The 24,859-nt window shown below is 33.9% G+C and overlaps 1 protein-coding gene across 11 annotated transcripts in view; it reads right to left on the minus strand.

Annotated features, from left to right (window-relative positions):
- DCN (decorin) overlaps positions 1–24,859 on the minus strand; it is a 114,492-nt gene that overhangs the window by 34,314 nt on the left and 55,319 nt on the right. For 2 of the 11 annotated variants that reach the window (XR_012482759.1, XR_012482760.1), the window contains exons 1-2: positions 13,628–14,027; positions 4,338–4,597 (exon numbers count right to left, since the gene is read on the minus strand). Coding sequence is in view for 9 of the 11 variants with exons in the window: in XM_074271149.1 (XP_074127250.1) it covers positions 4,338–4,563 (226 nt within the window). In the remaining 2 variants the exon portion in view is untranslated. Of the gene's footprint in view, positions 1–4,337; positions 4,659–5,891; positions 5,908–13,312; positions 14,146–21,945; positions 22,006–22,544; positions 22,739–24,859 lie in introns of those variants that run through there. The other 9 variants (XM_074271149.1, XM_074271150.1, XM_074271148.1 and 6 more) reach the window with 9 other exon arrangements.

The following is a 24,859-nucleotide window of genomic DNA, read 5'->3' on the forward strand; positions in this document are numbered from 1 at the left end:
TTACATCTTTTTTTTTCAAATCCCTCTTTTCTATTTGTATTCTGTTCATTTTTGGTGATCTATTTGTTTCCTCAAATTCAGTTTTGTTCTATAAATCATGGCTTAATATTGTAATTTTCTTTCTTTTCCAGTGTTTTTTTAAGGTTTCATTTCTCCTAGAGCTCAATTTATTTCAAAAATATTTTCGATCCCTGATGGATCTTCTCACCCCACCCAAGAGATGCATTTAATGGCTGACTTGGAGCAGCATATGGAATACTTTGGGTGGATTATTAATCATCTTTATTACCAAAAACAAATAATTCAAAACTAGTAATGATAAGTCAATTATATCCTCTTCATAGGAATAGGAACAGGATTTGGACTTGTCATTTCATTGATACAAGGAACTCCTGAGTTAGGAAATCTCCTCTAATAATGCAAATTTAAGGTCTTCTGAAGGAAGGGTTAGGGTTAGTGAAGGAATTGCTGGAAAAGACTCCAATTTTTTTTAAAAATGTGATTGTGCTTATGATATTTGTAATTTACTATCTAATGTAAGGTATTCTGTTACTATTATAATAGGTATTATTCATTTAGACAACCATTATAGAATAAATAAAGTCAAATTATAAGGTCTTGGTGAAGATTATTGATCAGACTTCAATTCTAGAAATTCAATATGATTTCTTAAGAATAGCTAGCTGAGGGGCAGCTAGATAGTTGAGTGGATAGAGAACCAGCCCTGAAGTCAGAGGCCCCTGAGTTCAAATCCAGTTTCACAAAATTAACACTGTGAGGTGTCCCTGGTCAAGTCACTTAACCCTAATTGCTTTCCAAACCAAAACAAATAGCAAGTCATTACTTGAAGCAATAGACCACATGACAGAGAGCTGATTTTAGAATCAAGAAAAGTTGGGTACAAATCTCATCTGAGATACAGCATAGTTGTGGAGGTTTTAATCTTTCAGTGTCTAAGGAGATTCTTAAATTGAGAGAAGTTGCCTATTTGTAGAGGAAGGGGAAGTTTCCAGACTTTCCTATTTTGATGAAATCTTTGGCATGGTTTAAAACTAAAAAAAAAATCAAATGCTATCTCTAGCTGTGGGGAAAGAGAAGAGAGAGAGAGAGAGAGAGAGAGAGAGAGAGAGAGAGAGAGAGAGAGAGAGAGAGAGAGAGAGAGAGAGAGAGAGAGAGAGAGAGAAGGAGGGAGGGAGGGAGGGAGACAGAGACAGAGATAGAGATATAGAGAGACACATTGAGACAGACACAGCGAGTGAAAGACAGAGAGAGAGAGAGAAAGAGAGAGACAGAAACAGACAGAGACACAGAGAGAGACAGAGAGACACAGTGAGACAGACACAGAGACAAAGTGAGAGAGAGACAGAGAGAGAGAAGAAGAAGAAGAAGAAGAAGAAGAAGAAGAAGAAGAAGAAGAAGAAGAAGAAGAAGAAGAAGAAGAAGAAGAAGAAGAAGAAGAAGAAGAAGAAGAGGAGGAGGAGAAGGAGGAGGAGGAGGAAGAGGAAGAGGAGGAGGAGGAGGGAGGGAGAGAGAGACAGAGAGAGACAGAGACAAAAAGAGTGGCAGACTGAGACAGGGGCAGAGACACAGAGAATCTTCTCAACCTCTATTTCCAAATAAGAAAGAGTGGTAAAGCAGATAGAGGCAAATAAACTTGGGTTCAAGCCCCACTCTAACATGCATTTATTAACTCTCTCCTATGACAAGCACTATGCTAATGATCATGGACCATACATTGCAAGTGATTATTATTGAGGGGTCATCCCCTCCTCCCAACATCAAATTGTCTCCCCTTTCTTATCCCCAAAGCAAAATAAATTCAAAAAACTTTTTTTTCCTTTTAATCAGATTTCTAGAGAACAGATGAAATGTGGGAAAATAACTCATCTTTATAAATATAGTCATGGCTTTCCCAAATCCTTGAACCGTATGCCATCCTACATTTTTATTATGTATTTCTGTGAATGACTTGGTGTTTTTAATGATGTGGAATTGGAAGGCCATCCCAAAATGCTTTTATCAGGCACTGGGTTTTAAAAATATGTGTTATGTAAACAGTCAGACTCAGTTCAGGGCATTTTCCCCCTGAAGTTCACAAATGGCTGGCCAGATCTCTTGACGCCAGTGTATTGGGTCATGGAAATACTTCATGTCTTTATACCTTTTATTTTGAGCCTTAGGAGAAAATAGGCCATTAGTTTTGAGGAAAAATTGAGAATACTGTTGGAATTGAACATTTCTTACCAGATTTTACTCTAAAGTTATTAACATTCAGAACTAGTCATGGAAATTCAAATTCAAGGATCACTAGTGGCAATGAGCTTTAGAAGAAGAAGACATTCATTTAAATGCTGCTTTTGCCACTCCTTTCTGGGTCTGAATTTCCTTATTTGTAAAATTGAAAGACTTGGGCTAGCAGGTCTCTAAAATGCACCACAACTTTACACATATGATCCTATGACCTGGGTTTGACTGACATACCTATGTCACCTCAGGAAAAAGTCACAACTTTGTTGTCTCTTTTTTCAGTAAAACAAATATTTTCTTATGTATTAATATTATGTATTAGTGATATCATTGTAGATTACAAGATAAAATTATATGACTGTTATAGGGAATTACATTCTGTTAATCCTGGAGCTGGTCATTGAAGCATCAAAATCCCTTTTCCTTATGAATCATTGTCACTATTCTACTGAGATCTTTCCTTTCACCCACATTTCCTTATTTTCTAGAATACTGTTGACCAAAACAAGAGATATTTGATTTCCAGTGAAAACTTCTATTGAAGTGGCAAGTAGAACATTTTTATTTTTTTAATAATTTTTATTTACCAGATATATGCATGGGTAATTTTACAACATTGACAATTGCCAAACCTTTTGTTCTAATTTTTCCCCTCCTTCCCCCCTCCCCCAGAAGGCAAGTTGACCAATACATTAGAACATTTTTATTGATGAATCCTGCAGTCAGCAACTTAAAAGCCTACTGACAAAGTGGCTATGATTAATAGACACACCCATCAACCAATTATAGAGTTTTCCCTACTTCTGTTGTTAAAAAATCATGAAATTGTACAATCTCATTCTATTTTTTTATTGCTCTCCCAAATGTATAAAAGTAACGTCCAAAAGGAGGGGCTTCTGATCAGGAGGAAGATTTTTGAATCCAATTAATTATGGATCCTCAGATTCCCTAAAAACTTGATCTATCATGAAAAAAAATGCCTATTGACATATCTTAACTTCTTTCAGTCTTTGGGAACATTCATCATTCAACATTCAGTCATTGTGAACAAGCCTGTTGATTTGTCTTAACTTCTTTCAGTCTTTGTTTTTTCATCTATAAAATGGAAATTACAATAGCAACTACCTCATAGGATCATTGGGAACAAATAAATATGATTTCATATTTATAAATTTATAAACCTTAAAGCACTATATAACTATTAGGTATTTTAATTTATGCACCTCAAATATAAGCCCACTTTTAAAACACTATGTTAATGCTGTTTTTTACTGCTGACTTTCAGTGGTAGGCAACTCCTTGACTGTCACTGGTATTTTTATATTTTAATTTATAGCTACCAACTTAGATGTTCTCCATGCAAATAACAAATTTTCAAAGATCTTGTCCTTAAAGGTGAGATGAATCTTAGATGGTCTTAATTTTACAAATCAGGAAATGGAGGCCAAGAAAGAAGCTAATAATTTTATAAGTATCAAATGACAATATTAGAATTCAAAATTAAAAGTTAGGCCATAGGATATGTAAGAATAAAATTAGATCATATTTATAAGATGCTTTGCAAACCTTAAAATGTTATGTCAGCTAATTATTATTCCTCTAATATGTTGAAAATGAGCATGAATTTTAGAGATCATCTAGCCTAAGCCCTTCATTTTACAAATGAGGAAACTGAGTCAGGTGAGCATCAGAATTGGGATTTGAATCAATCATGATAAAGTGGGCAATGTCCTGGTCTTGGAATCAAGGAGATTCATTTTCCTGAGTTCAAATCTGGCCTCAAACTCTTACTAGCTAACTGTGTGATACTGAGCAAGTCACTGTCAGAGTTTCTTCAACTGTAAAATGATCTGGAGAAGAAAATGATGAACCAATATATCTTTGTCAAAAAAATCTCAAATGGGGTCATAAAGCAACAGATATGACTGGAATAACCAAACAAATTATGACTCCAAAGCTCACCCAATTATCATCACTCCACAGCTGTTTCTTCCTAGATCATAATCCACTGGACTAATGTTGAATTTCTATAATGGGATACTGAAAGCTTAAGATAGTACTTAAAATAGAAGTATTTTGGATAAACTTACCCAAATCAGAGCACTGAACAACTCGCAGATGGCACTGGCAACGAAAGGGGCAGACTGGACCTAGTGGTTCTAGGTCAAAACTAGTCTCATAAGTACGGTCAAAACTACGGTCGGTGGGACCTACCCCAGAGGCCTCATCCTCCAACATAAAGTCAAATAAACCCGTTTGAAATGGTTTGGCCCAGCAAACTGGTACAAGAAGGAGGAAGATGATAGTAGACTTCATGGTTTATTTCATCGATTTTTCAGGAGCAGAGAACCTAGGGACAAAATGAAAGGGTTAGAACAAAACAATACAACAGCATTCCAGAATGGTTTTATCTGCAAAATTACAATGTAGATGCAAAATATCAAAGAATAGCAAGAAAATGTCGGCTTTTGCATTAGCTAATGGAATATTAAAATTTTTGTTCCTGGATCAATCAATGAATATTTATTAAATCTCTTATGTAGCAAGCATGGAACTATGGACTGTGACTATACATATAATAGATTTAAACCCTATTTACAAAAAATTTACATTCTAAAACAAAATGGAAATTAAAAGCATATTTCCATAGCATGTAATTGGAAGGGGGAAAGGGAATGGAAAGATGATATAAGATTATATAGCTCATATCTCCTGACCAAGAGGTCCCATTACAAGACAAAGGGAACTGAAAGAAGCTTCATGTATACCAAAATAACTAGTAACAATTTTTTCTAGTAAAATATAATCTAGTCATGCTGTAGATCTCATACCATAGACCCCCATTCTTGCTCCCTGAGCATCCCTCTTACCCCACTAGCATTTATGCTGGAAGGTCTAAGATACTCAGAGGAAGGAATATCTCTCAGTCCTAATCCTCATGTTGGGTGATATTTTTCTTCTGTTTGTAGAAACTAAGTAGTAACTAAGTTACTGTAGTAACTAAGGCTCCACTGACTTGTTTGCCATTTATTTATTTATTTGTTTGTTTGTTTATTAGGCTGGGCTTAAGTGACTTGCCCAGGGTCACACAGCTATGAAGTGTTAAGTGTCTGAGATCAGATTTGAACTCGGGTCCTCCTGAATTTAGGGCTGGTGCTCTATCCACTACGCCACCTAGCTACCCCTATGTTTGCCATTTATACAATATCAGTCGCCTTGATACTATTAACTCAAACATAAAAGACATGTTAAATAATAACACAAAATCAATGTCATATTTATTCAATAGAAGAGCAAAGAAAGAGTAATTATATAATTTATTCAATTGAATAACAGAACATGACTATTATTAATTATATTATTGTATCCTATAAAATTAGGTTATACTCTTTCATCAATGCAGATAGTACTCTATAGAACCTTAGCAGAGAAGTCAATAAATAGAGGAACCCATTATTCTGGGACAGGCTGCAATGCCTTTGGTTCCTGAAGGAACAATCTTCCCTATTAAAAGTCATTTCTGTAATAGCTGCTCCCTTTCTGGTCCTTACCAGTCTCTTATTAAACAAAGTCATTCTTCTGTTTACAAGGTAACAAATCAATGACAAACTCTTATTTCCTCATTGTTACCCTTAACAAGATACTAAGAAAAACAAAGTTATACTCTTTCAGTGACATAATCCTCCCATGTAAAAATCACAGAAGACTCTGCTTTGTTCAAACAGCTCCAATTCTCTTTTCACAGAAAAGCTCAGGTCACAACAAAATAAATCCAAACTTGCCCCCTTTTTCAACAATAGAGGTTAATAGAAGGCAAAAAGGCATCTGCAGAAAGTTTCCCTGCTCTTAACTCTGGGATAGCAATAAACCCCAATGGATCTTCCAAGAACAAGAGTATTCAATTCCCTTTCAGTAAGTTTGCAGTAGCTGCTCAAGCATTTCTCCTGTCAAACAAAGTGAGAATTTTCTTTCAATTGTCTAAAAAGTTGTTTGCTCTATCTGGAAATTTTCAATATCTTTTGTAGTCTTAAGCTCAGCTTACTTCCCTGATCTAATAGTTTTCTTTCTTCTTCTTCTTCTTCTTCTTCTTCTTCTTCTTCTTCTTCTTCTTCTTCTTCTTCTTCTTCTTCTTCTTCTTCTTCTTCTTCTTCTTCTTCTTCTTCTTCTTCTTCTTCTTCTTCTTCTTCTTCTTCTTCTTCTTCTTCTTCTTCTTCTTCTTCTTCTTCTTCTTCTTCTTCTTCTTCTTCTTCTTCTTCTTCTTCTTCTTCTTCTTCTTCTTCTTCTTCTTCTTCTTCTTCTTCTTCTTCTTCTTCTTCTTCTTCTTCTTCTTCTTCTTCTTCTTCTTCTTCTTCTTCTTCTTCTTCTTCTTCTTCTTCTTCTTCTTCTTCTTCTTCTTCTTCTTCTTCTTCTTCTTCTTTCTTCTTCTTCTTCTTCTTCTTCTTCTTCTTCTTCTTCTTCTTCTTCTTCTTCTTCTTCTTCTTCTTCTTCTTCTTCTTCTTCTTCTTTCTTCTGTCTCTTCATCATCTTCTTCCTTTTCCTCTGCTTCTCTCTTTTCTTCCTTCATTTTTAAATTTCTAAAAAATTCTCTTTTTTTGCCTTATGCAAAAGAAATTCATATAAATAGTAGATAATGGATTACTTTTTTTCTTCTTATATTCTCCTTCTCATTGGATAAATGATTTTACCAGGTAGAATACTTGTCCTTCTGATAATATTATTAGCAGTCCTTTTGATTTTTTAATAATGATTATAGCTTTTCTGCTACAACTTGAACTTTCTTCTTTTAAGAGAAACAAATTGTTCTATGCAGGCCTCACATAGGTCTGAGAATTGATTTGGGATAAATGACTTCTCTTCAATAAGAGGTTCCAAAAATTTAATTAACTTTAGAAAAATAAAATTATACTAGCCAGCTGTTAATTGCAAAATTCCTATAAAATAAAATGTAAAAACTAGTCAATATTTGATAATAGACTACCCTAAAATTAAATAAAACCCTGCATCTTGCAACATCTATTTATTTTTTCTTGAAATATAATTTATCTTCAAATGGCATAGTGCTGATCCCTCTGTTCTTTGACTTCAGGATTAATGGATATTTTACAACATTTAGTCACTTCAATAACTTATAATATGTATTCTCTATTACTGTCAATGATTGAGGTTTATGTCTAAAAATCCAATAAAAACACTTTTCCAGCTTTCCTTTGTCTCATGTTTGTATTCAAAGTTCTTACTCAACTCTAGTCTTTTTATTGGGAATGCTTAAAAATCTTCAACTCCATTAAGATTTATGACTTTTTGGGGTTTATTTCATTTTTCTCCTGTAGGATTGTATTTAGCATTTCAAGCTATTTTATTTATAGTTGTTATCCAAAATCTATTGCTTTTTATATTTAATTCTAAACTCTCTTTCCAATATTATAAAAGCTGCCATCTCTTGTGCAATCCTAATTGTGGCTCCTTGGGGAATGGAGAGAGAGAGAGAGAGAGAGAGAGAGAGAGAGAGAGAGAGAGAGAGAGAGAGAGAGAGAGAGAGAGAGAGAGAGAGAGAGAGAGAGGAAGGGAGGGAGGGAAAAGAAAGGAGACAGGGAAGGAGGGAGTAGTAGTAGCATGATCTATCTTTGCATCTGCAAAGATACTCCATCTGCACAGCACTTATGATTGTATGATTGCATAGTTGACTCTGTTTCATCTCATTTTAAGACATCTGTGTCCCTGCACTGATCTCCACCTCCTAATGTTTGTCCCCAAACTCTGAATCTTAAAGAGTCACTCCACTTGACCTTTAGGGTTCTCCATGGCATCTCAAAATGAAATGCCAGAGACTTTGGATCCCAAAGGGTTGAGGTAGCTTCATCAGAATGCTACTGTTGGCAAAGATATAACATACTGATTGCTAGTGTCCGCTACTCTGGAGTTTTCTTAGGATTGCCTGAGTCCTATCTATGTTTCTGCCTCATCTCTGGTAACACCAGAAAATATTATCGGGGTCCTTTGATAGTACCTATAGGGAATAAGCTACTGGATGACTTTTTTTTCTTGTTCTTTACTATCCCATGATAAAAGAAGTCACTAAAGTGTCTCATTGAATCCTTTCACTGTTATTTGCCTTAAGGAGTTTTCTTGTTTTGTTTTGTTTTGTTTTTGTTTTTAATTTGCTGATGTATGGCTTTGTATTTGCTTAGTTCTATTCAAGTTGCCATGTTGGCCAGAAATCCTTCTGCAAGGTTCTTAATAACTTTTAATGCTTCAAATCACAAACTGCTAATAGTCAGTTACTCAGCTTTACTACATGAAGGAAGATCAAGAAATGCATCTTTCTGTGGAGTATAAACTTGGTAATCTTTATATGATCTTCTCTTGCTTCTCAATCAATTGCTTGAGTCATAATTTTGTCAATTAAAAACTAAAATTCTAACACAGTCATATATAAATGATTGTCCATAATTTCCTTTGGATACTATCAGGGCAGTCTGTTGTAACTCCAAATAGAATTTCTCAGTACATTTATCTAAGAGATAGAACCTGTAACTCAACTCCACATTTGAGTGAATGAATGTTGTCAGTTTTAAATGTAGAAATGTTCATTTTCTGCCATTTTCAAGTTGGTCACATGTGAAAGATTCAATACCATATAAAAGAAATGTAAATAAAATAATTGGCTACTGATTGGACAATAGAACAAATTTGCAATATATGAAGATCATGGGATATTATTGTGCAAAATGATAAGCATAATGAATTTAGAAAATCATGGGAAGATTTATATAAACTGATGCAGTGATAAGAAACCAAACTCAGGAAAAAAGATGCATAATAAATTTCACCATCAGAATAAAACAATGACAAAAAATAAATACAATTAAACTAAGCACCATGTAATTATAATTGCCAAGACTGGTCCCAAAGAAGAATTCAGAAAATGAACCTCCTTTTCTATCTTTGCAGAGATAGAACATCACATAGACTGTCATACCAAGTTAATGTTTCAGAAATGTTTTGTTTCCTTCTTTGATAGAGACTTTGTTCTTTAGGAAGGCAATAATTTGAGTAACATTCAACAGTGAAAGTAATAATTTTATCATTAAAATATGAAGAAGCCTAAATCATATAATGGATGGGGAGGAGAGTTCTGATATATAATTCATACTGAAGTCATAGAATCACAAAAAACTGAAATGGAAAGAAATCTGAAAAATGGATATTTCATCAGAATAATTTAGTCTAATCTGCTCATTTTTGTTATACAGAAGCAAACTCATACAAGGGAGGGTTAAGTACCTTACCTAAAAATTCTGTGATTAGTAAGAATTGGAGCCAGGATTTGAATCTATGTGTTTTGATTCCAAATTCAACATTATTTTGCCTAACCCACATGATGCAGAGATTCAGAGAGTTTTGTGTGACTTACAAACAACAGATTCAGGCACATATTTAAAAAATCCAAGATTCAATCCACTTGTCATTTTACTATTTTAATTCAATTGACCATGAATTAAATTTAAAAGCTAGTGCTTAGTAACTGATGAACGATTAGATTAGATACATTCATTGATTGATTCATTCATTAAATTATATCAATTATTATTAGATTGATAGCCTATATACATAAATGTAGATAGGACAGAATACATAGAAGGGATAGATAATGAAGATGGGAAATAGAAAAATAGGATAGGGAGAGACAGAGAGACAAAGACTAAGAGACACAGAGACACAGAGACAGTCAGACAGTCAGAGACAGAAAGACAGGCAACAGAGATCATAAATAAATCTATAAATTATACTAAGCTATTTTATATCCACTAAAAACAAATCTACAAGATGATCAGTGTGCAAAAAAAAGCAGATTTCAAGTTAGAGAATCCAAATTTTCATACTGTATCTGCTCTCTATGACCTTGTACACAGTTCTTGGTGGTTCATTTCTTCATCCATACAATGAAGTGAATCTCTAAGATTAACCCTTTCATTTGCTTCTTTTCTCAATATTTAATTTCCAAGCGAAGTATATTTTTTTCAATAAAATAAAAATATATTTGTTTTTCTGAGTATTTTCTTCCTTTTTTGTCTTAAAAACAAAAACAACAACAACAACAACAACAAAAAAAAAAAAAAAAAAAAAAAAAAAAAAAAAAACTGATCCATTCCCTGGTAAGTTAATTGAGTGATTAGTTTAGCAATTGTTCAAGTTCAAAAATAATTCAAAACTTACTATGAACTTGGACCCAGTCATACACCAGGTACATTCTTAGCTAATATTGCATATGAACAATTTCACCTCTGTACTTAATATATAACTTAATTATTGTATTATTAACTTGTTGTCTTAACTATTGTAAAAACGGAAGAGCTGAAATACAGGTGATTTGTTTTTCCCCAAATGTAATTGATCTTACTGGCTTGATGAAATTATTTACAGACTTAGCCAGCCAATTTTGTAATATAAATTTATAAATTAAACAATATTTATTTTTAAAGTTTAAGCTTTCAAGTAGAACAACTGAAACCTCCCCCAAATGTTCTAAGAACTGGTGACAGTTATTAGAAAACAGTTGTTTTTCTCATCTGTTTCTTAGTTTACATTGCAAGGTTTTCATTAAAGATTGGAAATCATTACCTTGAGCTGGAGTTACTTTGAATGGATTGTTCAATGACTTTCTTTCTATGCTAAATCTATTGATTTCCTAATATTTTTGGTCGTCTGGAAATCTTTACCTTAAAGTCAATGGAAAAGGCACAAGTCTATTTTAATTTCTTATACTGATTATTTGTTTAAATTTGTTATATTTCTAATGTAATAGACAAATAGTAAATATCCATTACTATTCTTTTTTCAAACTACAAATTCAGGTGCTTGTTTAAACTATTATTAATGAATTCCATATTAATATCCATCCTTTTTAAGGTCTTTTCCCTCTCTTAAGTTATAATATTGCCTTTAAAAATCTACTCCATTGTTTGGCAACCTTCTCTAGGACAAAATTATAGGGAGTGATTTTCAGTCTGATGCACATTAGAACTCAGAGCTTAGGTTTACCACAAGTTTGCTGGGTTTGCATATTTTAATTCCTCATAACTTTGGAAGGAAATTTAAACTAAGAACATGCAGTTTTAATAAACTACATTTGTAGCTGGGATACATGTCATCTAACAATATTTATTTTTAAATTACATGTACAATATTATGTATTATGATAAATATTAAATGGTATATGATAAATTTTATGTATTCTATTCATTTGTTTCAGAGACAGATATCAGTGTTTACCTTCCTCATAAGCAATATGGAGCAGTGGATACAACAAGAGATTTAGACTCGAAGGACCTCAGTGTTGACTCCAATTTACTACTTCTGATACCTTGGACAAGTCATTGAATCTCTCTTGCCTCCTTAAATTTGATCACATGTAAAACAGGGGTGTTGGAATGGAGCACCCTAGAGGTCCTTTCCAACTATAATCTTATGATCTAAGTTTATGGAACCAAAAAAGGAGACTTTTTTGTTACTCTAATGTATTTTTCTGCCCATTTCCCCATAATTTAATATTTTATCTTCATTTTTGTTTTTGATGTACCTTTTATTTACTTTCTTCAATGCCTCAGATGGTCCCTTCTAAATAGTTTACATTTGTGCCTAGCATATAGCTTCATAAAGGCTTATTGAATTTAAACTGCTATGAATTCAAGATACAGTATGTGGGTTGAAATAGAGATGTTAGAATTACTAGAAATGGCATCAAATCCCTTACTAAAATTCTTTCTTTTACTAGTGGTATTTGATTACTTATAGCAACAGCATCTTGGAACAATAAATCATCATGCCATTAGATATTACAGATTCCCAGTCACTACTTAATCTGTTAAGAATCCCATATGCTCTATGGGTCTTGGATGGTATAACTGAGAGGAAAAAATACAATTAGAAAAAAATCACAGCCTATGTGTTTATGTTTCATTCACGTAGGCTTACCACTAATATGAAAAATAAAGGCACTATGAGCAACTTCATTTGTTCTTGATGCATTTAAGGAGAGCCATGTCTATTTAAGCATCCTGAAAATATTCTAAGAAGTATTTCGAAATGATTTATCTAATCTTATACCTCTTGTTTGGCCTGTCAATTAAACAGGCAATGTCCACAGAAATAGAAAAATTTTAGCAGTATTTTTCTTTTTCACTGATTTTCAGTGAATTTACTTTTCAGTTAGAAATCAGTTTAATTGATTAAATTAGGAAGAACTCCTCGTTGTCAAAGTTACTCCAGAAATGCTGTTCTATCTGAGGTTTCTGTGATGTCATTTATGCCTATGGTATCAATATCAAAGTGGGCTTGGCCAGAGAACTTAATACCCAGAAGATAAGTGAAACAATAAACACATGGAGAGAAGGGGAGGGGGAGTTGGGGAAAGGAAACAAAATCCTTCAGACACAGACCAATTTACAGGATCAGAAATAAAGTAAAACAATCAAAGCAAAAACAGTTATCCATAAGTAGGTTAGCTATAGAAGTCTCTTGGCTATGATTTAGTTCAAAATAATTATCCACAGGCATCCATAGCCCTGGAATCTCACTTTGCTGGGTTTAATCATGTTACCATCTCTAAAAAATGATGGTTAGTTTAAAATAAAATATACACTTTGATTTCATACTGAATTTGTCTTATAAAATAGCCACATTCCCATTTAAACTATTAAGTATCATTGCCTATCTTGTCCCTAGAATCCCATTTCCAGCCATGTAAATTGTAGATATTAAAAAGTCCAAAGGCACATTCTGTCAACATTTCCTTCTTTCCCCCAGAACCAATCTCCTTTACTAATGATCTGCCTTTTGTTTATAAGGTTTCAGATCTATACATTAAATCTTTAAAAAATACACCCCCTCCCCTCAGAGATAACTTTATTCCAAGGCTTAAGAAGTGCTAAAAGTCTGCTAGAATTAAGAGAAAAAGAAATCAATAACAACCAAAAGAAGCCTGAATTCATAAACCTCCTACACTTGGCATAATTCAGAACATTTCCCTGTAAACATGAATGAAAGAGTCAAAACGTTTCATTACCAATATTCATGCAGAAAGGCAGATATTCATTGTAAGAAAAAAGTCATCTCTGTTTAGAAACATCCATTCCAGAAGCAAATTAAAAAAAAAAAAAAAGTAAAACACATACAAATAACAAGATAAAGTATTCAAGCTCTTAAAAATGTCTTCCCCAACTTCTGCTCTCAAACAAGTAAGAAAATGTAGCTTTAAACCTGGTTCCAACTTTCCTACTTCTAATTCCCCATCCCTCCCCCAGCTCATCCCTTCAGCTCCCGACCGACCGAAGGTTTATTAGTCTGCAACAGCGTGCGGGACAATTACTGAAAACCATACCTTTTCATCCAGGGCTTTGCCACAGGAGCCCTCAAAAGCTGAGATGTAATTACACTAAATATTCAACCCAGGCAGGGGAAAAAAAAAAGTTTGCAGGTGTGGAGAGGAGGAGGAAAAGGAGGAGGAGGGGGGCAGGTTACTGCTCTGTGACTGTCACTTGGTGGAAAACCTTCTTGCTTCTTTCTACTCCATAGCCCAGTCAGGAGGGGGGGGAGAAAAAAAAAAAAAAGGTTTCCCTCAATGAACACAATCCAGGCTGACACCCACATTAGATCATATGGTAATGATATGTCTCCTGTATTGTAGCCAGAAACTTTATCGGGTTTTTCTTTTTTTTTTTTTTTTTTTTCATTTGCTTTATTTCTTTTTCATCTGTTTAGCATCTCGAACTGCTTGTGCTGAAAAGCTGAGCAACTTGAGTTGTGATTCATCTTACTTAGTAGATTCATTTCCTTTTAAAAAAAGATTTTAAATGAAGGATTTGCTATCCTCCCTCCTTCCTTCTTTTCCTTCTCTCCTGGTTTATAAGTAACATTTATCAGTCTGAAAGGACGACTCCCCCCAACCTTATTCACAATAACTGGAAACTGAGCAACCAGTTATCCTAAATGTGTTCTGCATCAAATATGTGAGTAACCTTCAGTTTAAAAAATACTCAATTTTCTCTTGCCTTCCTTTGCCATTTTTTAAAATTTTGTTTTGTTTTTTTTAAAAGAAACTCAAGTACCACGTTTTGAATGCTATGGGGACATTTTTATATATTTTGAAAAGTTACCTAAAGGATCTTGGAAGAAAGCCAGAGTTTTATATGAAAAGCCTGTCACTTATTATTTTCATTCCTCAAATTATTCTGACATTTATGACCAGAAATGTTTCCTTTAAACCAACACAGCATCCCCCCTCTTCCCTCTAGCCCTTGCCTCCCCAATGTAAAAAAAGCACAATAGATCTAACGTCATCGTTGTTTAAAAAAAAAAAAATCATCTAACGTGAACACCAGGATTGTTGCAGAACATACATATACTAGAAGTTGATCACATGTTACTCAGTGCCTGGGGAGGTGGGTTTAAGGAGAATGTAGTTATTATTTTTTTTAAATGAATCCAGAACTTTGCTCAGACTTAAATACGGATATCCAGGCACTTTACAAACATCAGAAAGGGGAGAAAAGAATCCAAATCTCCAAGAAGATATTTACTTAGCCCCTGAAAAGCTCTAAAAACATTAGTAACAACACCCTGGTTCCAAATGCTTTGAGTTTTCTCTTTAAAGTTTGAAAAGTTCATGTCTCTCTGTTTTGACTTGCATCTTTCTGCCTGCCCCTAGGCTGTGACCAGGTGCAAACCTGAAGTAAATTTCTTTGAAACATGAGAGAATACATCCCTCTTTTCCTCTATGACATTCTCCACCACCACCATGAAAGAGACAGAGACAGAGATAAAGATGGAGACAGAGAGATAGAGAAAGACAGAGGGGAGGGGCTCTATAATCTGCTGAACATAGTAGAATTAAACTCTGCTAGGGAGATGGGGTGGGGGTGGTGTGTTTTCTAACATTTTATATTTATATTTCCTCCTCCTAACTTTCTGTGTAAATCCCACACTGACACCCAAAACAAAGTAGCAGAACATTTCTATTCTAACTTTTCTCGAATTATTTTCTGCACCCTTCTGTGTATCTGGGTTACTGATGTAAAAGTATTTCTTGTGACCAATATATTCTATAAGGACCTAGAAAGGAACGGACTTTCATTGATCTAAGACACAATTGAAGACTGAGTGAAAATTTTAGCATCTCAACTTTAAAGTTATATGCCCATCCCTGAACCCCCACATTTCCTTCTTTTGCAACATATTACTATAAGCTTTCTCACTAACAAAAAATAGATTCAAAAAATGAATGAAAATTAGCAACAATATATAATAAACCTGTGAAAGATCTTGAGGACCATATAGACAAAAACCTTCATTGTAAAAAGGAAAAAAAGTAAGACAAATGGAGGCCAAACACACAGCAAATAATGGAATTAGAATCCTAACATTATGCAATTTCAGTCCAAATCCAGCCATCAGAGAACAGGATGGCTGGGAGGGGAAGGGTGGAGTAAATCTGATGGGTTTGTCACAAGCAAGGATAAACATTTGGTATCCATTTGATGTCCATGTGATTTCCAGAAAATATGAGTAAGGCCCCCAAGCACTTTGGGTGGACCCTCTTTTGTGGATCTTCAAGGAGATATGGAGAGCACTCACAGGGTGGTCATGTGTGGAAGGCATGTCCAACTCTAAAGGTGTACTAAAAGGTGTTTCTATACATAAAACAGCATTATAGAGATAATAGTAATGATAAGGATAATAATTATAATAATAATTATAAATAATTAACAATTATTAAGTTCCTGCTTTTTATCAGGCACCATACTAAGTGCCAGGGATACCCCAAAAATTTAATTAGAAATTTAATTCAATTTAATAGGAAAGGCAAGTTTCAAACAAATATAAACAAAGGAGGTCTACATAAGTAAAATAAAAGGTAATTAACAGAAAGAAGGTACTGGAATAAAAAGGATTGAAGAAAGCTTTCTTGTAGAAGGTAGGATTTTAGTTGAGCCTTAAAGGAAGTTAGAGAGGTCAGTAATCCAAGAAAAGTAGGACAAAGTTTCTAGGTATCTTGTTGGCCAGAGCCAGTACTTCAAGTTTTGTAAAGTGTTTTACAAAGATTATTTTATTTGAAAACTAGGGAATTGTTGATATCTCTGAAATTGAACCAGTCATTTGTTGCTAGATATTTGCCATCTATGTCTCTGGGCAAAGCTAGTTCTGGAGAATCAAATATTTTGTAATTTAGAATGTTGCAATAAGAGGCATGTGTAGCTCCATAGCCCTTCTCAACACATCTTCTTAGATGGTTCCCTGAACTATCAGGAGATTAAATCCAGGATCACACAACCAGAGTGCATTAAAGATGAAGATTGAACACAGATCTTTCTGGCTCCACAGATGACTCTAACAATCATTAAAAAAAAAAAAAATAGAGGGTTCAAATTATGTTGTTATTTATCTCTTTACTTATTTTTTTCATATATCTATAGTTGTCTCTCTATTTCTATTTCTGCCTATCTCTGTGTCTCATCTGTTATCTTATTCTCTATTCATCTTTATTTACCTCAGACTGCTCATCAATCTATTATCTATCTACCTTTCTATCCATTCATCTCTTTATTTATTCATCATTAAGTCAACCTGACTATAGCTCTATAGTTATCTACATGTCTTTATCTCTGATTCTGCTGTATGTCTCTGTCCCTCTCCCTTTCCATTTTTTCCTTTTTCCTCTCCCTGCCTACCTCCCTCATTTCTTTGTCTCTGTATCTGTCTCTCTGTCTCTTTGTCTGTCTTTGTCTCTGTCTTTCTGTCTTTCCCTCCTCTTTCTCTCCCTCCTTTTCTCCTCTCTTACCTATCTTTCACAAGGAGAACTAGCCAGACATGATGTCCATTTCCAGTAATCCTAATCACTGGGATGCTGATTCTGGACAACTTGAGCTTAAGCATTCTGACTTGCAGTGGGATCAACTGATAGAGTGTCCATACCAAGTTTTGCAACAATATAATGACTCCCCAAGGTCAAAGAATCATCATGTTCCCTAAGAAAATGTGAACCACAACAATTAAATGATTGATGCCAGTTCCAATGATCTTGTGATGAAAAGAGTCATCTACACCCAGAGAGAGGACTGTGGGAACTGAGTAGACCACAACACAGCAATTTCACTTTTTGTTGTTCTTTGCTTGCATTTTATTTTCTTTCTCATTTTTTCTTTTTGATTTGATAAATATGTATCCATATATTGGATTTAACATATATTTTTACCATGTTTAGCATATATTGAATTGCTTGCAGTCTAGGGGAAAGGGTGGGAGGAAGGGGGAAAATTGGAACATAAGGTTTTGCAAGGGTCAATATTGAAAAATAGTCCATGAATATCTTTGGAAAAAAAGTTTTAATAAAAAAATAAAAATAAAATAAATTGAAGACAAAAACAAAAAGAATATCAGCCAAGGTCAGAAATAAACCAGATGAAAGCTGCCATATGGACGAATAATGGAATGGGTTTCATATGTAGTTCTCATACTCTCAGGCTGGAGAGAGGAGAAGACACTGTCAAATATTTATTAAGTAATAAGAATCCTATATTTAAAACCACATTTAGGTTCTTGATATTTATCAATTAGAATTAATGATTGATAAATAGATAAACATACAGACACAGGTAGATAGATAAACATATAGATACATAGATAGATAAACATACAAAAACACAGACAAATAGACCAAAAAATAGACAAAGATACATAAATATATTAGAGAGATAGATAAACATACAGACACAAGGATAGATAGATAGACACACAGAAAGACAGATAAACAGACATAAATATATATATTATATATATGTATGCATGTTGATCATCACTTGAGTATGCAAAGAACTTTTCTAAAATATCAAAATTGTTATTTATTATTATTTGCATTACTTTATTTCCATTTTGCAATATTTATGTGACTTTGGAAAGTAGGGACCTTTATGCAGTGACACCCGTTTTGTGGCTGCTGTGAGGTTATTAATGTGCCTGTGACTGAGTTATTTGTTCAAGTCTTATAGACCGAACATGGAGTTGGAATCCAGGCCTCCAAAAGATTATTATGAAAGTGAACAATTTGGAAACTCAAGGTCTCTTAGGCTAATCCTTTATCCAAATCATTCAAACTAATGCTACTCTGGAATGTCAGAGACATCTTCCCAGAAATGTTGGCTGCCATATAGAAATGTGAACCATTTAAATTCAAATCACATACCCTATCCACTATTAAAAAATGTCTGCACTGTAATTTCAATTGACAACTCATCAGTTAGCAGGATAACTGGATTCTGTGTCTTGTCAGAGTTCATTTCAAGGCTACCCTTTTTCATTAACTAAGCAATTGATTTAAGTGACAATTGCTTATTAGCAGGATGAAGAATGCCAGAACTTGAAAAGGATTCTTCTGTTTCCTGAGAGGCCAAGTGGTTTTCTTCACAAAGGTGATGTGACATTTGAAGATCAGAATTCTATGTCCAGATCTGGTAAATGTCCACCACCTATGTCCTTTACCATAACCAAATTTTTTTTTTCCGCACAGAAGTGCCATAGGATGGGCCTGATAAAGTCAAGGTCAAGTTCTAATGAATGAAAAAGAAATTCCTTTTCTTTGCCATCTCCTCCTTTTCCAGCTCTCATTTCCATCCCAACAAAATCCTCAGGGTCCCACTTAATTCTTTATAAGATTATGATCTTCCTTGACCCTTTAAACTACTTTACTTTGTTAGCAAAAGTTAATTTCCCTTTATTTTATTTTCTCGAGGGTTTGTCTGGATAATTTGGTAATCTAATTTAAACTAAAGTTTGATGGGTTGCCCATTCCAGAAGTTTGCCTTTGAACAGGGCCTATCTGATAGTGATTGTATCTAATGATCAAGATAAGTAAATCTCAAAGGATAGAATTCCAGATACCACATTTACAGATGTATTAAAAACTATGCTTCAGATGTGTTAAATTCCATGTTTGTGGTTATGGTCACACAGTAGAATGATCATAGAGTGACAGCTACAAAGTTCATTATGAAATCTAATTTGGAGACTGAGATTATTGAGAATGATCGTCTAAATTTAAAGAAGTTGTTTTTGCTTTCATTTACATTGAATCACTTTCTTTTAAACGGCTTTGTCCCCAAATATTCTCCAAAACTAAAAATAAATAAATGCAGATTATTCTGAATTTGAATAGTTAAACAAAACAAATCAATACATTTGTTGGGTTCAAAAATATGTTTCATTTATCTCCTTGAAACCATTACTCTGCTGTAGCTTGGGTACTTTGAAATCATGGATGGTCATTACATTGGTCAGAGTTCTTATTGCCTTTCAAAATTATTCTATTCTTTACAATATTATTGTGTAAATTACTTTCCTCATTCTAATATGCTGCAATTCATACAATTCTTTTTTTTTATTAATGATAGTTCTTATTTACCAGCTATATGCATGGGTAATTTTACAGCATTGACAATTGCCAAACCTTTTGTTCCAATTTTCCCCCTTCTTCACCCCCAGATGGCAGGTTGACCAATACATGTTAAATATATTAAAGTATAAATTTAATACAATATATGTATACAATTCATGCAATTATTAACAGGCTTCATTGAAATCCTAAATTTCTTAAAGCACAGTAATAATCTATTGCATTTTATAAACCATAATTTAATCAGTCTTTCTCCTTTTAAATGGAAGCTAGTAAGTAGGTGCAGTGGGGTTGGAATCATGAAGACTCATCTTCCTGATTTCATGTTTGGCTTCAGACACTTACTAATTTATGATACTGGGTAAGTGACTTAACCCTGTTTGGGCCAGTTTCTCATCTATTAATGACCTGAAGAAGGAAATGGCAAACCACACCAGTATCTTCCAAGAAAGCCCCAAAACAGGATCACAAAGAGTGACTGAAACTGGCTGAAACAACTGCACATCTATTAAATTATACTCTTCTTTCCTTCTACAAGAAATCATTAAAAATAGATTTCCAGGTCTGTAGATCTAGAAACATTCCCAAAGGTCCACATACTTTAAATTACTTATATATTATACTTCTTCCTGTCTCAATCAAAAATTGTCTGTTTATTCAGTGGAAGTTAGTCATCCCAACAATCTTATATCCACTGGCTTTAAAAGATCTTCTGATTACTGTCTAGGATAGGGGAATCATTACTTGTATGAAATACAGCAAAGTTCTTACTGTTATTTTTGGTGTTTTTTTTTGTTTTTTTTTGGTAAATTAACAATCATTTGTTTTTCTCTCTTCCACTTCCTTGAGAAAAAAGAAAACCTTTCTTTAAAAAAATGTATATATATATATACATTAGGATTTCCTTTGCTTAACCATGAATACAGATTATATATATATAATCTGTATTCATGGTTAAGCAATATATATATATATATATATATATATAATCTGTATTCATGGTTAAGCAAAGGAAATCCCCACATTGGACATGTCTCAAAATGCATCTCATTTTTTATTTCAAGTTAGGAATCTTTGGCAAAGTACATAGTTTATAATAATATGAAGAAGAAGGTAATTATAAAGACATTATAGAGAATATAAAGAGAGAGAGAAAGAGAACAAAAAAGAAAGAGACTGAAAGAGAATCCAGAGATATTTATTCTCTGCCTTTTAAATTTTAATTTAATTTAATAAATAGTAATGAAGCACTTTCTATCTATGAAGCACTCAAGGTTTTATAATCATTCACTTTTCAACAACATTTAATATTGTCGTAAGATATAAACATAGAAATGGCATTTTCAAAGAAGTTAATATGCAGGCAAAGGGTTAGGTGAAGACTTTCATTAAGTAAAATGTGAAAATCAGAATTTCTTCTTGTTGTGTTTCTGAGGAAACAACAGATAGGACTTTATGACAGCACAATGGCTGTGGGGGTTGGATGTCCCTAGATATCTTTCTTTTTGCTGCTGCTGAATTGCTGGAGTTCTTGGGCACTAAAGACACCAAGAAAATTTGGGCCTAATGACACAAGCTCAGCAAAGGCTGAAATATTGTTGGTATCTTTTGAACTATTCACTCTCCCAAGAATTAGAGGTCAAAAAATCCTGACAGCAGGCTGATTTCAGAAAAATTGGAAAAGACCTACATAAAGGACGCTTAGTGAAATGAGCAGAATCAAGAGAACATTGCATACAGTAACAACAAAATTATGGGTTGATTAACTGTGACTATGAATATTCTTGGCTATTCTCAAGAATTCAGTGACTTAAGACAATCCCAATACAATGGGGATGGAAAATGGCATCCACATCAGAGCGAGAACTATAGAAACTGAATGTGAGTGGAAGCATAGTATTTTCACCCTTTTTTGTTTGTTTGTTTGCTTGCTTTTCTTTTCTTGAGTTTTCCCCTTTTGTTCTGACTTTTCTTGTATAACATGACAAATGTGAAAATATGTTAGAAACTATTGTACATGTTTTACCCAAAAAAGAAGAAAAAAAAAAAAAAAAAAAAAGGAAAAATCATATAGACTGATGGCAAATCACCCTAAAAATAATCAATATAAGTGATCTCAAACTCAAATTCTATATTTGTGTGAGGTATTTAGATCACTAATTTTATGGTAATACATCAAATCTATTTTACTTTTAAAAATATCCTGAAAAGGGGTAGGGTGGAGCAAAGATAGCAAAATAAAAACAGGAACTCACCCAACCTTTCCCCCAAACAGCTCCAAATTCCTTTAAACAAATTTTAGAGCATCGGAATACCTAAAAAGACAGAATAAAACATTTTCCAGCTGAAGGCAACTTAGAAGGTCATCAGAAAAGGTCTGGGACACCAGGTTGGGAGTCCAGCATGCACTCCTAGTGCAGAGTGCACCAGCACAGCTCTGGACCCAGCCCCAGCCCCTTCTGAGATCTGACCCCATCCAGATCTCTGAATCAGCGGCAGTACTAGTGGCTTCCAGATCTCTCAGCTAAGCAACATCAAAAGCAGACTTGGAATGTCAGCAGAAAAAGTCTGTGGAACCAGGGTGAAAGCCTAGCACATAATCCCAGTGCAGGTTGCATCAATGAAGTCCAGCCCCAGCCCCAATCCTGACTCCAGTGTCAGTGAGGCAGCATCTCTGAATCAGCACTAGTGTTTAAGGGTTCTGGACTTCTCAGCCCCAGGACACCAGGGAGCACTAGGAAGATCAGTAAAGAGGGTCTGTAGCACCAAGATGGGATCCCAGCATGCAATCCCAATTTAGCTTCAGTCAGCAACTCCATCATTTTATACTACAATTTTATACTACAATACTCACCTACCAAGTTCAAGGCAGAAAAGAATGCTTGTGGTCAAGGATCTTTGAAAACAGCTGCACAAAACCCCAGAAAGTTGGGAAAATGTACCTTTCACTCTAAAAACAGAGCCCTACTTTAACAAAGAGTTAAAAGCTGAACTATAGGCTAGGAAAATGAGCAGGCAACAGAAAAGGTTTCTGACCATTGAAATGTATTATGGTAACAAGGAGGATCAAAATACATACTCAGAAGAAGATAAGAAAGTCAAAGGTCCTACATCCAAAGCCTCTAAGAAAAAATGGGCTCAGACCATGGAAGAGCTCAAAAGTGACTTTGAAAACCAAGTAGGAACTAAGGAGATAGAATGTAAACCAACATAAGCTATGTTCACTTTTTTTCTGTTTTTATCTCTCCCACGGTTTTTCTCTTTTCTCTGATTTTTCTTTTCCAATATGATTCATAAAGCAATGTGTTTTTAAAAATAAATTTAAAAAGAAAACCAAGTAAGAGTGATAAAGGGAAAATTAGGAAAAGAATTGAGAGTGGTACAAAAAGAAATACAAAAAAAAAAAAAAACTAATGAGAAAGAGAATGCCTTAGAAAGAAAAATTGACCAACTGGGAAAGGAGGTACACAAGCATACTGAGGAAAATAATTCTTAAAAATTAGAATTGAACAAATGGAAGCTAATGACTTTATGAGAAATCAAGATACAATAAAGCAAATAAAAAATAGAAAAAAATATGAAATATCTCATTAGAAAAGCAACTGGCCTGGAAAAATAGATCCAGAAGAGAGAAATTAAAATTTATTGGTCTATCTGAAAGTCATGATCAAAAAACAAAACTAAGCTAAACTAAAAAACTTGGGCATCATCTTTCAAAAATTATCCAGGAAAACTGTCTAGAACCAGAAAGTAAAATAGAAATTCAAAGAATCCATCAATCACCTCCTGAAAGAATGAAAACTCCAGGGAAGATTATACCCAAATTCTAGAAATTTCAGGTCAAGGAGAAAATATTGCAAGCATACAGAAAGAAGCAATTCAAGTATAGTAAAACCACAATCAAGATGACACAAGATTTAGCAGCTTCTACATTAAAGAATTGGAGGGCTTGTAATATTCAGAGAGCAACACATCTAGGATTGCAACCAAGAATCACCTACCCAACAAAACTGAGTATAATCCTTCAGAGGAAATGGTAATCATTCAATGAAACATAGGATTTTCAGTCATTAATGATAAGATAATGATAAAGAGCTAAATGGAAAATTTTAATTTTTAAATACAGGACTTTGGAGAAGCATAAGGAGGTAATCAGAAAAGTGTTGTCATAAGGAACTTAATAATATTTATTTATATTCCTTCAAAGGAGGATGATACCTGTAGCTTATTAGAACTTTTTCATTATTATGGCAATTAGAAGGAATATATATGGACAGAGGGCATGATGTGAGTTGAATAGGAAGGGATAATAACTTTTAAAAATAATGATGAAATTAAGGGGTGAGAGAGAGAAATGTACTGGCAGAAAAGGAAAGGGAAAAGCAGAATGGTGCAAATTATCTGCCATAAAAAGAGGCAAGAAAAAGCTCTTATAGTTCAGGGAAAAGGAGGAAAGAATGAGAAAGTGAATTACTCTCCTCAGAATTGAATCAAATAGGAAATGACATACATACTCAATAGAGGTCTAGAAACGTATCTTATCCTGAAGGAAAATAAGAGGGGAATGGAATGTGGGAAGTGGGGGATGGTGATAAAAGAGAGAGCATATTGGAGGAAGGAATAGTCAGTATAAAGCACTTTTGAGGAGGGTCAGGATGAAAGGAAAGAGAATAAATGGGGAGAAATACAGTTAGCGATAGTAATTGTAAAAAGAATTTAGAAGCAAAGTTCTTTGATAAGGCCTCATTTGTCAAACATAGAGGAAACTGAGTCAAATTTGTAAAAAATAAGAGCCATGCTCCAGTTGATAAATATCAAAAGATCTGATCTGTGCCCTAAGGGGTATAAATTATTGCATGTCCTTTGATCCAACAACACCACTACTTGAATGAATAACATTCATTCTAGCATGAATAACAAAAGGGGTTCAGAAAAAAAAAAAAAAAAAAAGGTAAATCACTTATATGTACCAAAAGTATATCTGACAACTTTCTTTTCGGAACAACAAAAAAAAAAAAAAAAAAAAAAATTGGAAATTGAGGGGATGCCAATTAATTGGAGAATGTCTCAATAAACTGTGATGTGTGTTTATGATGGAATATTATTGTTCTATGAGAATTGGTCTCAGGAAAATAAAAAACCTGGAAAATCTATGAACTAGAGCAAAAT

The sequence above is a fragment of the Sminthopsis crassicaudata genome, chromosome 5 (genome assembly GCF_048593235.1).
Source record: "Sminthopsis crassicaudata isolate SCR6 chromosome 5, ASM4859323v1, whole genome shotgun sequence".
Lineage (NCBI taxonomy): Eukaryota > Metazoa > Chordata > Mammalia > Dasyuromorphia > Dasyuridae > Sminthopsis > Sminthopsis crassicaudata.